This window comes from Mobula hypostoma, chromosome 1 (assembly GCF_963921235.1).
Source record: "Mobula hypostoma chromosome 1, sMobHyp1.1, whole genome shotgun sequence".
Classification (NCBI taxonomy): Eukaryota; Metazoa; Chordata; class Chondrichthyes; order Myliobatiformes; family Myliobatidae; genus Mobula; species Mobula hypostoma.
Window position 1 is genome coordinate 186,048,717 of NC_086097.1, and position 17,046 is coordinate 186,065,762.

Below are 17,046 nucleotides of genomic sequence, written 5' to 3' on the forward strand. Positions count from 1 at the left end.
TTTCACACAACAGACACATTGGCTATTGTTGGTTGCTGGGTGCTGATATAAATCTATATTTCAGATATTCCATGCTATAATGTCTACACTTCTGTTTCATTTGGTCTGCCTCTGCCATTTTTATTATGGATTAACGACCACGGTCAGTTGCCTACCATTTAAGTCCTCAAGTTGCAATCAATAAAGGGGAAAGTAATAACATCATAATAGCTCAGGCAAAATCTGACTCTGCCTGAAAGTACATGAAGTGGGCAGCAATATCTCTGTTGGGCCGTAGGCAATGTGTCAAGACCATTCAAAAGGACAGAATCTGAACTTTGCCCTATGGAGTACCATATACAGGAATTGTTTCACTGATTAGGGTTTGGGAATCATAGTAGCTAACGTTGTACTATAGTAGTGAATGGCAATAATGCATGGGCCAGGCCCAGTAATAACACAATTTCTTTTGTCCCAGTCTCTCATGATATGCCAAGTACAGAAATGTCACACTTCTTTTCAACAACTATAATGCGTTTTGAACAAAGTCTAAGAGAACCGTGTGTTAGCAGGTGATTAGGTGATAATTGTAATCAATTATGAGGCACTGATGATCAAATAGTTATAACAAGTAATTTTTTTTCTTAAATTAAGGCAGTAATCCCTCAGCTGCCCCTCTTGCTAGTAAGTGCACCCCACAGTCTCCTTACTTTATTCGCTCCACCCCTTAGAAACTCCTACCAGTCCCATATTGGTGATACTGCCCACTTCAGGAACCACTGACATTTTCAATTCCTCCTCACATTTTCCCATTCTATATTTTTTCAGGTGCAACTTACTGTAAACTATTGCAATTTATATACTTCCTTTCCTAACTGTGTAGGATATTTATAAAAAAATGCCAATATTGTTTACTGTCTATAGCTGTATTCAGTCTCCTAATTACATTACTGAACCTCCAGTGCTGAGAAGTGGATTTGCTCCTTTCAGCCCTTTTTGGTCCGACTCCTAATAACAATAAGTTCTTTGTTCCTTGTCCTTGAGCTGAGTTTATATCTGTGTTGCTGCATTCCTCTTAAACTAGATATTTGATCTTGCTGTTTTGTTTCTAAACAAATCTGCATATCTCTTATAATTTACTTATAAAAATCTGTCAGTCCAAGATTAAAGTTAACAATTGACCATGTAACAATTGCTGTTTGCAGAAAGGCATCCAAGGTTCTATCACCCTTTGTTTTTCTTGAATTGATTAGATCCAGTTTTTAAATTAGTGGAAGGGTCACAGACCAGTAAATATAATTTACTTATCACTTTATCTAACAAAACTATTTTGATAAGCCTATATCTTGCCCTATTCTCTTGCTGGTATATTTGTTATAATTTATTTTATAAATGTTCACTAAATTGTCATTTTACCCATTTAATTAAAGAATGTTTATTTTCATTTTGCTGATGTCAACCTTACCTATATCCTTAACTGTTATATTATTCTCCCTTCCTGACAGAATATTAAATTCTTCGTACTTTGATTGCCTTTAAATAAATGTGTACTTGTCCTTAACTAAATCTAGTTTAACATTTATTGCTAAATTGAATATTAGATTTGATGTAGGAGCAGAATTAGGCCATTGAGTCTGCTCCATCATTCAACTATGACTGATTTTTTTCTTTCATTCTGTCTTTTCCCCTGTAACCCTTAATTTCTTCCCCCCCCCACCCCACTCATCAAGAACCTATCTACCTCTGCTTTAAATACATCCAGTGACTTGGTCTCCAAGACCTCTGTGCATATTCCACGGATTCAACACCCTTTGGTTAAAGAAATTGCGCTTCATCTTAATTTTAAAGGGATGCTCCTTTATTCAGGTGCTCTGCCCTCTGATCCTTGGCAGTGTCTCAGCTCAACCCACAAAGATTCTACATCTTCTCATCTTATATCGCTCGTTGCTATTCATTTAATTTAATTTTTTTTACCAACGGGGCCACCTCTTCCCCCTTACCCACTTGCCTGTCTTTTCTATTGAATACTTAGCTACCAACTCTGGTCCTCTTTAGGCCATGTCTCCTATGATGCCCATGACATCATACCCGTCAATTTAGATCTAGGCTGTAAACTCATTTGTTACATACACTGCGTGCATTGAAATACAATATCTTCAGTCCTTTTTGTGCTTCTCCACTCTAATAGTTGTTCCCTTGTTACCTGAAGTGAGATTCCTAACCCTTTCAAAACTCTGTTCCATTTTTAATCTGGTAATTTTAATAACCCCTCTTGTGTTGTGTTATCTTAAACTTCTGAATTTTTCATGCTGTTAAACCCACCTCACCAGTGTTGAATTTAAAGCCCCTGTCTACAGCCCTAGTTATGGGTCTCATGTTGTGATTTTTAGATGGAGCTTGTCCCACTGGAACAGCTCCTCTTTCTTCATGTGCAGAACCAGTGTCCTATGAATTCAAACCTCCTTCTCCCATGTTTGCCTCTTTAGTCTTGTTGACTGAATGTTAATTTTAATTAGTATGTGGTTCAGGTAGCAATCCAGAGATTATTACCTTTTTTGGTTCTTTTTAATTCCTAGCTGGTTATATTCCTTTGACAGAACTTCCTTGTTCTTCATATATCATTAGTACCTTCATGGACCATGACAACTGTGGCTTTTTTCTCCCATTCCAATTTCCTCGACAGACCAGATGAAATGTCCAGAACCAGGGCATCAGAAAGGCAACATAGCTGTTGGAACCTTTAATCCTGGAATCAGAGAGCTCTTCTTATTCCCTGACTATACTATTTCCAATTACAACTACATTTCTCTTCTCTCCCCCAACCCCCCCCCCCCCCCACTCTTGAATGGCATTCTAAGCCAAAATCCTATGGTTAGGTTGCCATTCCTTACTACAACCCCACTCTCATCCACACAGGATGATCTTTACTATTTATACCACTTAATAAATTATATTATAAAGATGTTTGGTCATGGTTTCTGGAAGTGTAATAGCAATGGCTAGCACATTATACCCTAACTTAAAATTGCATCTGCAGTTCATTCATTTAATTCTTTGTAAATGGCAGGTCTTTTATGCTTTGTGCCTTAACCTGCCCTTCAGCCCTAATGTTTCTTAATTTACAGTATCTTCCCTAATCATAGTCTCCTAGTTTTCCTTTGACCGTTAATGTTCATGGCACAATTTCTGAAGGATACACTTTTTTTTTCTTTAATAAGAGCAGTTATCTTTCCTGCCTTAGCGTTTCCCTTCCTCTTGTATACCAATTTGAAGTTTTCCTTATTTTAGTCTTTACTGTATGCTAACCCCTGGTCTCTTCTAAAGTGGAAATTGGTCCCAAAGTTACAATTCAGTCGCAGTATTCCCCAAATTGGATTCACTCTTTCCACCCTTACCCCTTTAGCTATGTGTTTATCTCCCTTATTTGTATATTCCTATGATAATTTGCATGTGAATCGGGTAGTAATCCAGGGATTATTACCCTCTGAGTGTTCAGGTACTTTCCAAACTGGGCCTTTTGTTTGCATTTACTTGTTCCATCATTAACCACGGCTGGATCATAACATAATAATCATCTAAGCTGATTTTGGCATAAGGGAGGTAACATATTATTTGGGAACCTCTTATTCTATTCAAACCCCTTTATCTTTCATTTCATATTTTCTTTCAATACTCTTTGAACAGGCGCCTCTGTCATGTTGTCAACAGACTTGTTATCTTACCAATTAATTTTGTCTTCATTTTCCCAGTTAGAAATGTACTATTGGATAGTATCAGTGACTAGATTCTCAAACTTTGTCATTTGTATTCCCATAGGTCGTTGGTAACACTGATTCTGTACCTGACTTGATGTATTCAGAATGATGCCTATTATAAACAATTCAGACACTTCTTCCATTGTCTCCAGTTTGCTCTCCAGCTCAAAGGTTAACCTAGCAAGGATGAAGTCTGAGACCACTCCAGGAGAACTGAACAGTCAACAGATTTATTGTTCATATACCCCATGTTACAATTTTGACAGAGCACTCTGTCATCCAGATCATTAATATAGATGACAATGTAGTTGATATGGTTAGTAAATTTGTGGATGGCACCAAAATTGTTAATATAGTGACTGGTGTAGAAGGTTATTTAAGATTAAAATGGGATATAGATCAACAGGGGAAAGTGGGCAAAAGAATGGAGTAAACAACAGGAATTCTGCAGATGCTGGAAATTCAAGCAACATACATCAAAGTTGCTGGTGAACGCAGCAGGCCAAGCAGCATCTATAGGAAGAGGCGCAGTCGACGTTTCAGGCCGAGACCCTTCGTCAGGACTAGATGCTGCTTGGCCTGCTGCGTTCACCAGCAACTTTGATGTATGTTAAAAGAATGGAGTGGCTGATGGAACTTAACTCTGACACAATGCAAAGTTTGCATTTTGGCCTGTGCTTGCTCGGTAAATGACAGGGTGCTGTAGAGCAGAGGGATCTTGGGGTCCTAGTACATAGTTTTTTGAGAGTGTAGATTGGATGGTGAAGAAGGCACACTTGCTTTCATTGGTTAGAACACTGAGTACATGAGAGGACAACATGTTACAACTTTCCAAGTCATTGGTGAGGATACACTGTGGTATCATGTGCACTGCTAGTCATCCAGCTAGAAGGAGGATGTCATTAATCTGCAAAGGGTGCAGAAAAGATACATACGGCTGTTGCTGTTGCTGGGGCTGGAGAGCTTGAGATATCAGAAGAAACTGGGATTGCCTTTTCTGGAGTGAAGACTGGGGGTGGGGGTCACCTTATAGAGGTTTATAAAATCATGCAGGGCTAGATAAGTTGTGGTCAGTCTCTTTCACAAGGCAGGAAAGTCTAAAGTTCAAGAGCATGGGTTTAAGGTGAGAGGAGAAACATTTAAGAGACCTTGGGGCAAGTTTTTCCATACTGAAGGTGGGCAGTAACTGGAATGAGCTGTCAGAGACAAGTACAATTAGAACATTTAAAAGACATTTAGACAGATAAATACATAGGAAAGATTTAAAGCAGGGGTTCCCAATCTAGGGTCCATGGACCCCTTAGTTAATAGTGGCGGTCAATGCTTAAAAAAGTTTGGGAACCCCTGGTTTGAAGGAATATGTGCCAAGTACAGACAATAGGAGTAGTTGGTTTGTGTGGATGAGTTGAGCTGAGTGGCCTGTTTCCATGCTCTGTGACTCTTTCATCTAAACTCTAGTTATTTTCTTCTCCTTTAAAATTTACCCCATAAAGGCACCTTTTTCATCACAGTAGAGGTTCGTTTCTTGTTTTTGAAGTCTTTCACTATGCACGCCTTAAATGCAAATTGCCTGTTTTCACTGATTTTATTTTTTTATTTAGAGATGCAGCATGGAATAGGCCTTTCAACCTGTGCCACCAGCTACCCACCTATTTTAACCACAGCCTAATCACAGAACAATCTACAGTTACCAATTAACATGCTAACCGGTATGTCTTTGGACTGTAGGAGGAAAACAGGAGCACCCAGAAGAAATCTACGCATTTCACGAAGATGACGTACCGATAAACTCCTTACATAGGATGCTGGGATTGAATTTTAATCTCTGAAGCCCCGAGCTGTAATAGCATCACGCTGACTGCTATGCTACTATAGCACCATGATTTGATACTACAGGAGTGGAACCCAGTGAGGTCTTCTGCTGCTGTAGCCCATCAACTTCAAGGTTTGACGTGTTGTGCATTCAGAGATACTCTTCTGCACACCACTGTTGTAACACATAGCTTTTTTTTTTGTTTTTTGCACTGTTCTCCAAGGAGACCAGCAGTTTCTGAGGCAAGACAACCCTGTCTGGCACTGTTGTTGGATTCTGATGTTTTATTGCAAGCTTCTTTTCAGAGGTTAGAAAGAGGCACAAAACCTGTCACTTCGTGATTGTCTTATTAAGGATTAATAGAACAAAGAAAAGTTGAAATGGAGAGTGATAGAGGTCTGCAAGGGGAACTAGAAAAGATCTAAATGACTAAGATGACACTGGTCTTGTAGTCAGCTCTTTTATATTTAATAGATAAGGAAAATTCCATTCAAATATGTAGATAAGAGTTAGCCAATGAGATACTCCCTATTCATATAATGGAATACCAAGAGTAGCTTCCAGAATCATACCAATATAACCATTGGGGACACTCTGCATTTGCATATACATACTGTGACCACTAGGAGACTCATTGAATAACTGAATATACACAGTATGACCTCTAGGAGGCATGTTCAACTGTTAAATGCATATAAGAACTACTCAAAATACAAGCAGATAATTAATTGTGAAACTGCAAAGAAAATAACTATTATGCAGTTGAATACAGTGCCAACAGTAATTCCATGGTCAGTCAATTAGATCATATTTCTTCCCCATTCTGATGTTTGGTCTGAACAACAACTGCGTCTCTCAACCATGTCTGCATGCTTTTATGTATTGATTGCTGCCACATGATCTGTTGATTAGGTATTTGCATTAATGAGCAGGTGCACCTAATAAAGTGGCCACTGAGTGCATTTTGATATTGAATTGATTGCATGGAAAGTTTTAAAAATATAATTTCTATAGAAGTACAGACAGTAAATTATGCATTAATCCAGATGATTTTTGCTTTCTTTTGGTACAGATATGCATCAGTGTTGGATTGATGTTTTATGTTGTGCACAGGGCACACACTGAATTGGATGCAGCCATTCTTGCCTGCCAGATGGAACTGAAGACTTCGTTGATCAAAGGTGGTCACCCAAATGGAACCAGCTTGACATTCTGTAATAAGAGGACTTCAGTACTGACTAGTGGCGGAATTAATATTGTGTGAATGAAAATTGTACACATGGAACTGAAAACCTGTCAGTACTAATTTAGGTTGTTAGAGGCTAATGCCTGAGTGTTATACTTCAGTAGGTATGGCTTCACACAACTGCTTTAACAGTGAAGAAAGTAAAAGAATGGTATTGATACCTAAAATAGAAAGGTACTAATGAAAGCCATTTGTGGTGGAGTATGGTTGTTGCTGGAAAAAAAACAAGTGAGAGATCATCTTGATAAAAAATTAACATTAGTAATAATTTGGTAACTGAACCCTGTATTCTGTTCAGCTAAGTCATTTTTTTGTGTTGTGTAAGGATACAGGATTTAACAACTGGCTTTCTCACCAGGGTGGTAAGGAAACCTGCCTCTGGTCTCTTGGACTGTTGTTCTTGGAAATCATTTTCCAAACCAAAATTGTGCAAAGTGGTGTAGTTTTGGAGGTGCAATATTTTGCAATCTTGTACACTTGGCATTGCAGTGTATCGAGTAACATGGTCTCTCACAGATGCCTGAGTGTCAAAGAGAAAAGAATAAAAATGGTTCGTAGATCTGGAGAGTGAAATAAACTGTAAGATGATGCATAGATTACAACAATAGAATTTAACTTCACTCCATTATCATCTTCTTAGGCTATCCATTTTGATTGATTCCTCTTTGGTGGGTTCTGAGGATAATGTGCAACCTACAGAATCTGCCAGAGAGTAGGGCAAGAGGTACTAGAAGGTAAAGCACTCCTACCATTTTTCTTGGTCATCTCTGTTCCTGATGTTATTCCAAATGCTTTTTCTCCATTTTGAGTGACCATGGGCAGGGATTCCAAGAGTTGGTGAAGCTGTTACATTTTCAAATCCTTAAAACTCCTCTTCAATTTGTTTAGTTTTCTTTTGATATGCAGAGCTCATAGGTCTCTGTTTTGGAATCTGGTGTTGGATCATGCGAACAATATGGCCTGTTCATTAAAGCAACACAAATGTAAGCAGACCCTCAATGCTGGTGTTGTTGACTGGGAGAGGACTGTGACATTGGTTTGCTTATTCTGCCAATATATTTGATGAATTTTAAGAAGGCAGTGTTGGACGCTGCCTCTTCAAGCTGCGGCTCAGAAGGATGTAAGAAGGCAGGGATCACTGCCACATTTGAGATCTTGATCTTCCTCAGATGGCCAAAAGCTGTGCTCATGTACTAAAGGCCAAGATGTATTATGTCATTCATGTCTACCTTTGCTGATAGCTGACTTTCTGATGAATAATCCATTTTTTTTCCAGCATAGCGAAACTTTATTGTCAGAGAGCACAATAGTGCAGGAAGGATAGGTTGATAGAGGACTTTTGCTTTATAGATGAATGAATCAAGTTATCATTCTTTGCAACTCGTGCATTATATCTTGAAATGATAATTGTTGCCTGTCCACAATCATGCATTTCAGTATATTCTCTCAATCAATCAATCAGAACCAACTCTCCTCATGCCTTGATTGGTGCCTTAGCTCAGGTTTAATCCCTAGTTTTGTATTGAAATAGATTATTTTAAAAATTACTGACAACCCTTCATATCATCATCACTATTTTCCAAGACCCCTTATAGTACAAAGTTTTATCAATTAATGTTTTTCATTCCGCAAGGCAAGATCTAAGATGAACTTTTCCTGATTAGTTTGTCAACATGCTGATTTAGAAAAGTATCTCTTACAAATTCCATGAATTTGTCTTCCACCTTATTACAGCAAATCTGATTTGCTGTGTTTGTGTTTTAGTTATAAAATCTCCCACGCTCATTGCATTACCTGTCACATGCAGCTCTAATTTCCTGATTTATGACATGCGCAATATTACAGCTACTATTTCATCATTACAGCTACATTTTGCTATTTCTTAACTTGACCCAAATTGATTTCAGTTTGCATCATGATCTGTCAGCCAAGATCTTTTCTCACCACTGAGATGATCTTCTCCATTTTTAATTGTATCACGTTTACCTTTTAGCCTTGTCACTTCTATATGACAGACATGTTGAGTATGTAATTTCTAATTTTGGTCACTCTGCAGCCAAGCTTCCATTGATGCAAAATGATCATATATGCATGTTTATTTCTATTTAAGCCATTAATTCATTTATATAGTTGCAACAGCTCCAAGTGTTCAGATATTGTATCTTTAATTTTATTACTTTTATAGCTTCCCCTGCTGCTCAAATTTGTTTTTGCTGCATAATTTGCTTACGATTCTAAAGTTTCCTTCCAGCTTTATTTCTCTCCTTTTGACCTTCCTATCTCCCTGCCAAGCAAACACTCCAAGTAATTGGGAAAACTAACAAATTTATCACCTTTGGCTGGGAGAATTGAAAGCAAAAGTATGCTTTAGTTATGTAGAGCTTGGTGAGAACACAATTGGAATGCTGTATTTTTAATAGTTTCCTCATTTAAGGATGTTAACGTGTTAGAAGTTTAGAGAAAGTTTTCTACACTCGTCTCTGGAATGGATGGGTTGTTTTGTGAGGAATAGCAACACAGAGCATGTTTGCATTTGCTGGAATTTAGACGATTGAGAGGAACCTTGATAGAATATGTAGATGTAAGCAGATGTTTCACTTAGTGAGTGAATATAGATCTGTTTAAAATAAGAAGTTACCCATTTAATGTTGGGTAGATGAAATATTTTCTGAGGATCATGTGTTTGGAACTCTTCCCAAAGGGCAGTGGAATCTGTGCCTTTAAATATTTTTTTAAGGTAGAAGTAGATTTACTAAGCAACAAAAATGGAAGGGTTGAAAGGAATGCATAGTTCAAATTGCATCAGATTAGCCATGATCTTTTTAAATTATGCAGCACATTTAATGATGTCATCTGATGACTCCTGTTGCTAATTCATGATTTTTGTTATAGATTTATCTTTATGGTTTCTCAGTCAGGCCGTGAAATAATTTATCAAATACCACTCTCTGGATCAGGAGTATTGCTATAAGGTCTTGTGCTTATCTTTCTTGGAAAATTCTGATTATAACAAAATAATGCTTCAAGATTTTTAGGATGAGGATTCCTCTGGAATTAATATTCTCTGCTATTGTTTTGCATCTCGGAGCATGAAGTTACTTAGAAGCAGAAACTTGTGTTTCTTTCAGGGTCGTACTTGGCCTTATCTGTTGTTTTTAGGTTTGGACCATATGCACTGATGACCATAGCATGTTGGTTTTGTGCTGGGGCCAGAAGCAACTGTCACTTTTCCTATGGGGGAAGTCACTGAGACTAGATTGTTCTTGACAGCAAAAACTATTCCGTTGAAGATAGTACTCCCTTTTCCATTTGCCCATAAGCTGTGCTTTGAGCTGGTTATTTCCTGCCCATTATGTTTCACCTCAAGTTGGTGACATTATTGTAAAGCATGAAATATCTTTGGTCATGGAAAAAGGAGGAACATTTGGATTATCACTGGTAATGTTGTCCATAATGCTCAGAATTTTTTGAGAGTGAAGGTTACCTGACTATGATATTTTAGTGTGGGATGGTCACTGCATACCAACAGACTGGAGATCTTGATCTAGGGTTACAAGCTCCAAAATCTTAGACTGGGCTCTTTTGCAAGAATGATAAGCACTACTATTAGGTGAAAGTGTATACAAGTGCCTGTCAGTGTATGTTCAAAGTCTCGCACAAGGATGACCTTGCCCATTGCCAACTCCTCACTTGCTTTTGTACCTGTCCCCTGAGCCCTTTGTCTCTGAATTTCCTTCCATTCTGTGTCCACAGCTCTCTAATCTTCTCCCTCTTAATCCTTCCTCCCTTTCATCTAGCTACTTGGGTCCCTACATTTCTTGAACTTGCTGCCCTTCTACCACTTTCTTGTAGCCCACTACTCTAACTATTCCCTGCGTATCTTCCCTTCTCCCATCTCTCAATAATTCCCCCCCCCCCATCACTCTTCAGCCCTATCAAGCAATCAAAGTATCTTTCTTGAGACTGGTTAAACTTTGCACATTGTTTTGCTGACCAAGTAAGCTCCATCTTTAAATTTATTTCTATATTGAATTGCAGCTTTCTAAATGAGGAGTAGCCCAAATGACCATGGTACATAGAACATGCACTTTAGTATCATATTAAAATACTGTATATATAACTATAGATTTCTAAAGGATGGCAACAGCAATGATCTCCAAATACAAGTTCACATTGTTATTCAACTGTTGAAGCAGTTATTACTGAATTAGGTTAATATACTATTTTCTAAATAAATTATTCTGCACAATGTAGTTAACATATTAGTCTAAAGATATTTATCTGTTAATGGCTATCCATTTGAACCAGATAGGAGTGGGAACATGATGCACGTGATCATGCTCCTGTTCATCGAAGCATAAAAATAAAAATGCAATCACAAGGTAATGTATTTTTTTTTACTTGTGCCAGTTTGCATGGGTTCAAGCTGTACCAGGCATTTTCAAAAGTGTGTGTTTGTGAGCAGGCGAATGCTTTTGAAGCTTGCCTAAAACTAATGAATTGTATATGTTAATTTCCTAAAGCTTTTTGTTACTGTACTATGTGAATACTTTAGTAGTAAGGGGTTAATTTTGATGTATTAATCGCCATATCTTGTAAGTATAATCCCTTCGTTATGAAAGAGGTCTCCCAATTCTCAGTGGTATGCCCACTTCCGCAAGGTTGCTTGTACCCAGAATTTGAAATTAGATGTTGAAATAATAATACATCAAAACTAGATTCTTGTTGACAAAAGAAATCTTCACACCAGTAGACAGTGAAATAAAAAAACAATTCCTGTCTATAAGGAGCTAATTATTTGACTGGCCAATGATTTTCCTGAAATGGATTTTCAGATATCGTGTGACATCTGAAGTTTTGTTTATTGACAGGACGGGAAATATTTCATGTTAATTTTGCATCCCATATGAGACAAAATACAAGTAATGGTTCATTTTATTTTCAGAACCATTACTTTAAACAGCAAATTTAATACCAGATGTGTTAATGAATGCTATATTAAATATCAGATGCTACAAGTTTTCTGAACAAATACTTCAAATAAAGGTTTTTTTGTTGCTCTGTGTCAGTCTGTTTCTCCTGGTGGTGATTTAATAACCACTTTATTTACAGTTCATAATGTAATGATATTTTTATGTTAAAACATATTTTCAGGTTACAACTGCCATTCGTACTTTTTATTATAACTTGGATGCATAATGGGTATTGGAATTGATAAGCATGCTATTCTAGTTCAATTAGCTGCACATGAATTGCTTTTTATTTGACATATACATTACATTTGGCTATTGAGCCATTCAGATTTTTTTCAAAATTTACTCAGGATTGTGTGGCAAAACTAAACAGTGGTAGTGAATGCCTGAAGTAAAATGTGCCGTGTAGTTGTGAAAATATATTTTAGAAATAATTTGAGTCCTGTTCTATTGGGCATCCTGGATTTCTGTCATTCTGATCTGAATTGTGATAAGAGAAGAGAGTAAAACATGTATGTATTTGTTTATACTTTGTAAATTTGGGGTGCAGATGTCATCAGTTAAAAGTAAATTTGAAAACCATGTATCAAGCGTATGCTTTTCCAAAATGTTCTTAAAAATTATTTTGCCTTTGAACCAGATCACCAGTAAGTTAATCAATGAGGTATACACCCTCTCTAAAGAATGTTTAGTTGTATTAAATTTTTAAAAAGCACACTATAAAGAAATATATTTTTACCTAGTTTCCTGTTTGCCTCTATCAGTGAACCGGGTATGGAATCAATATAGCTTAAAATTTGAAACATTGATTACATTTTTTTTATTGTAAACAAATGTAAATTATAGCTGTGACTTCTCCCAATAAACAAAGCTGAATTTATGCAAAAGGTTATCTAACTTTTGAGTGGCAATCTCACTATGATGGACAATTTGATGTATGTAAATTGAACCACCATTTATATTTGTTGGAAAAGTATTAAGGTTTTAAAATTTGAATTCTGCTTGCTGAAACCTTCGTATATTGGTGCAAGGCAATAATGTTTAATAGTGAAAATATAACGTATGCAGTATATAGAGTTTTCCAGTAATCAGCTGCAGACATTTGCTTGATAAATTTGCAGAAGTGTCATCATAGTTGTTTAAAGTTTTGTGTGAATAACTTGCATCAAGGTTCTGATACTCATGAACTTTACATTCATATTGCCAGTATGGAATCTCAAGAATAAAAAGCATATAGAAATTTAAATTGCATTATGTATTCTAAAAAGTGATTCCAATTCCATAATGTCTCTCAAATGGCAGTTTAAATACTCCCCTTACTGTTGTAACTTGTTCTTTGTGCTCGATGAGCATCTCCGGATTGAAGTTCTGCTCCAGAGAGAGATACTTTAAATAAATAAATAAATCTAGGCTGGAAAATCTAGTACTTGGAGGTGTCCTCCTTGAATAAACCAGGGTCTCAATAAACCAAAAGTGATCCTAGACAATATAAGGTGGCTGTGTTTGGGAGTTCTATGTAACATATTGAGTGTTTTGGTTTACTTATTACAATAGTGGACAACCTTCAAAAGGTTCTTCAATGACTAAAGAACTTCGGCGTGTGGTGAGATTCTGAAAGGTGTTGTATAAAAGCAAGTTTTTTTTCTTTCTTCCCTACCTCTTTACACCCCTCAACACAAACTGACCCCACTGTATCATTGCTCTAGGTGTCTAAAAATTTGTGTCAAAACAATTGCATTACTATGCACTAAAATTGAAACTATTGTTTACTATGAAGTGCATTTTTTCAACTGTATTGATGTCAGAATTTTAAAATGTACCATAGCTGTTTTAATAAATGACTTGAAAGTGAGATGCTATCGTCGTCATCTTCTGAAACAAATGCCATTGGTCATGTTATCCCTTCCAGTTTAGTAAGACCATATAAGACATGGGAGCAGAATTGGGCCATTTGGTCTATCGAGACTGCTCCACTATTTTATCAGGCTGATTCAGTTCCATTTTTAACTGTATTTTTCTGCGCCTTTTCTATAACCTTTCACATCCTCACAAATCAACCTATCAACCTCTGCCTTAAAAGCACCCAGAGATCTGGCCTGTGGCAATGAATTCCATGGATTCACCAACCTCTGGTTTAAAATAAATTCCTCCTCATCTCTGTTCCAAATGGACGTCCCTCTATTTTGAGGCTGTGCTCTTTGGTCCTCAGCTCCCCCACGAAAGGAAGCACTCTCTTCATATCCACTTTATCTAGGTCTTCTAACATTTGATAGTGCCACGAACCCCGTGACGGGAATAAAGAATCAGCAGAGATGGAAAACACTTTGGAGTCCAGTATTTCTATAAACTAATAATATTTATTAGTAACTATGCAATACAGTAATATAAATGTAGATAAATCAAACAGGTTAGCAATGATTATATATATATATATCAGTTAGTGTGGAAATATATGTATGAAAAGCCAAGCTTCTAGCTTCTTTAAGTCTAGGGGTAAAAAGATACAGTCTTACAATGATGAGCAAAGTTCAGTTCATGGTATTTAGTTGAGTAGTGATGGAGAGAGGGAGAGATTTGAATCTTCAGGTGAGCTGATGCCGTTGATCTTCTCGTTGTCCTTCGAAATCCTTTAAAAGTCACCGACTGACTTTAACAAAGGGGACCGGTTTTCTGTGGTGGAGCTATCCCCCAGGCGAGTGTGGACACATGGACAACTCCCCATCAGTCAACCCTTTTTCTCTTTCCACTGCAAGAGCGACGGATCGATCCGCTTGATTGATCCTCAAAACACACTTTTCCTGCGGGCACAATGCTCATTCAGTGTCCAGAACATGTGTCTGAGGTCTATCATCTGACCTCCTATTTTATCTTCCCGTGCTGAGCATCAACTGTCATTCAAATAACTCCTCCTTCCTTTGTCTGTGTAAGAAATGCAAGCAGGCAAAAGTCCTTGAAGAAGTATTAACAACCTGCCAAAAATCATAATATCAATTGTCCATTTAATAACGCCCTCAGTCACCACAGCAACTTACGAGCTGCTCAGTGCTATCTCCACTTCAGCAGAAATCCAACAGTTAACCAGTTCTTTCTCATTCCTTAAAGTGGCAGTCCAACAGTTAGTTAGTCAGTCTCTCTTTCTCTCTCTTTTTTCAAGAGCACAGTTAATAGAGGTAATTCAGGACCCCGTCATAACAGGTTTCAATGAGACTCCCCCCCCCCCCCCCATTCTTATAAATTACAGTGAGTGCTTGCCCAGTACCTTCAATCACTGCTCGTATTATAACCTTTTCGTTCCCAGGAAAATTATCATGAACTGTCTGACCCCTCTCCAATGTCAGCACAGCCTTTCTTATGTATGGGGCCCAAAATTGCTCACAAAGCTCCAAGTGAGGCCTCTCTAGTGCCTTATACACACTCAGCATTATATCCTTGCTTTTATATTCTAGTCGTCTTGAAATTAATGCTAACATTGCTTTCACCTTCCTCAGCAGATTCAAATTGCAAAACAAGATTTAGGGAATCCTGTATGAGAACTCATAAATCTCTTTTCACCTTGGCGTTTTGAATTTTCTCTGCTTAGAAAATAGTTTATGCTTTCATTCCTTCTACCAAAGTGCATGACTATACATATCCCGACACTATTTCATCTGCCAGCTCTTTGCTATTTTGAGTCCTCCTGCAGCCTGCTTCCTCAGCATTACCTACCCTACCATACATCTTCATATTGTCCTCAAGCATAGCCTCAAAGCCATCAATTTCATTATCCAAATCGTTGATGTACAACCAAAAAGGAAGCAGACCCTGTGGAATAGCATGAGTCATCAGCAGCCAATCCATAAAGGATCCGTTTATTCCCACTCTGGCTGATTGGCAGTAGGCAATTTTCTATCCATGCTGGTCTCTTTCCTGTCATGCCTTCGTCTCTTGTTTAACGCCTTGTCAAAGGCCTTCTGAAAATCCAAGTGCACAACATCCATAATTCTCCTTTGTTTATCATGCATTGTTATTTCTTCAAGGAATTCCAACAGATTTGCCAGCAAGATTTCCCCTTAAGGAAACCATGCTGGCTTGGGCCTATTTTTTCATGCGCCTCCAAGTACCCCCAAAATCACATCTTTAACAATTGACTGCAACATCCTCCAACCACTGATGTCAGGTGTTATGTACCCCGTAACCGGGTTGCCAAACCAGCAGAAATGGAACGCTTGTTGGAGTCTGTGGTTACTAGGAACTAATAAAGTTTTATTAAAGAAATAAGTAATACAGTACACTAATCGCAAGGATATAAAAGTAAGAGGTTAGCAATGATAATAAAAACATATACACAGAAAAAGGGTAATAGGAATCAACCAAGCTCTATTGCAGTTTAGGGGTAAAATGATCAGTCTTAAGTGAAGCAGAGTTCAGTTCAGTTTAGTGCAGTTCGAAGTAATCGCTGTTGTTGTACCATCGGGGAGAGAGAGTGAGAGATGCAGTTGGTTTTGGGCAGACATTTTGATGTCTTCTGATCCTGCTGTGGTCACCGACTGTGACCCCTCCGTTCTAGATACGATCGTTCTTCTGCGGTGAACCCGGCACGCAGGCAAGGACAGACACACACACCAGGTTCCCACTGATCGTACCTTTACACCCTGTGAGCCTCTGACCAATTTCCGTGAACTAGACCTCCAAACACTCACCAACTTGTGGGGGCACACTGCTCTTTCCAGGGTCTCGTGGTGTGTCGTGCCTTAGCAAACCTGCTCTTTTTATCCCCCTGCTGGGGTATCACCTGTCCATCAAACTTCAAACAGTTCAGGTTCAAAGCAAACGGTCTGTCAATATCTGAATTGTGTTTCCTTCTCGTTAATCTCTCCCTTCTCTCTTATTAGCATTTTGAATGTTTCTCCATTGTCTTCCGTTATCTCTCTCATTAGCATCATCCGTCCGGTAGCTTTGCTTGGCGTCACACATAACACAGGCTAACTAGCCTATAACTTCCTCCTTCCTTCCTACCTTCTTGAAGAGTGGGACAGCAATTTTCCAGTCCTACGGAATCATGCCAGACTCTATTGACCCCTGAAAGATCATTACTAATGTCTCCACAATCTCTTTAGCTACCTCTTCTAGAACCTTGCGGTGTAGTCCATCAGGGCCAGGTACCTTCTGACCTTCCAGTTCCTCAAGCACCATCTCCCTAGTAATAGCAGCTGTACTCACTTCTTCCCCTTGACACTCAAACTTCTAGCATAATCCCAGTGTCTTCCACAGTGAAGACTGATGCAAAATGCTTATTCAGTT

At 38.0% G+C, this 17,046-nt stretch overlaps 1 protein-coding gene across 7 annotated transcripts in view; it reads left to right on the forward strand.

Annotated features, from left to right (window-relative positions):
• tmem64 (transmembrane protein 64) overlaps positions 1-17,046 on the forward strand; it is a 113,887-nt gene that overhangs the window by 57,052 nt on the left and 39,789 nt on the right. For 3 of the 7 annotated variants that reach the window (XM_063061497.1, XM_063061500.1, XM_063061507.1), the window contains one exon: positions 6,620-13,612. The exons of 2 other annotated variants lie outside the window; for them this stretch is intronic. In XM_063061497.1, coding sequence (XP_062917567.1) covers positions 6,620-6,811 — 192 coding nt within the window. In that variant the 3' untranslated portion in view covers positions 6,812-13,612. Of the gene's footprint in view, positions 1-3,795; positions 4,051-6,619; positions 13,613-17,046 lie in introns of those variants that run through there. 2 more of the 7 variants (XR_010019633.1, XM_063061525.1) reach the window with 2 other exon arrangements.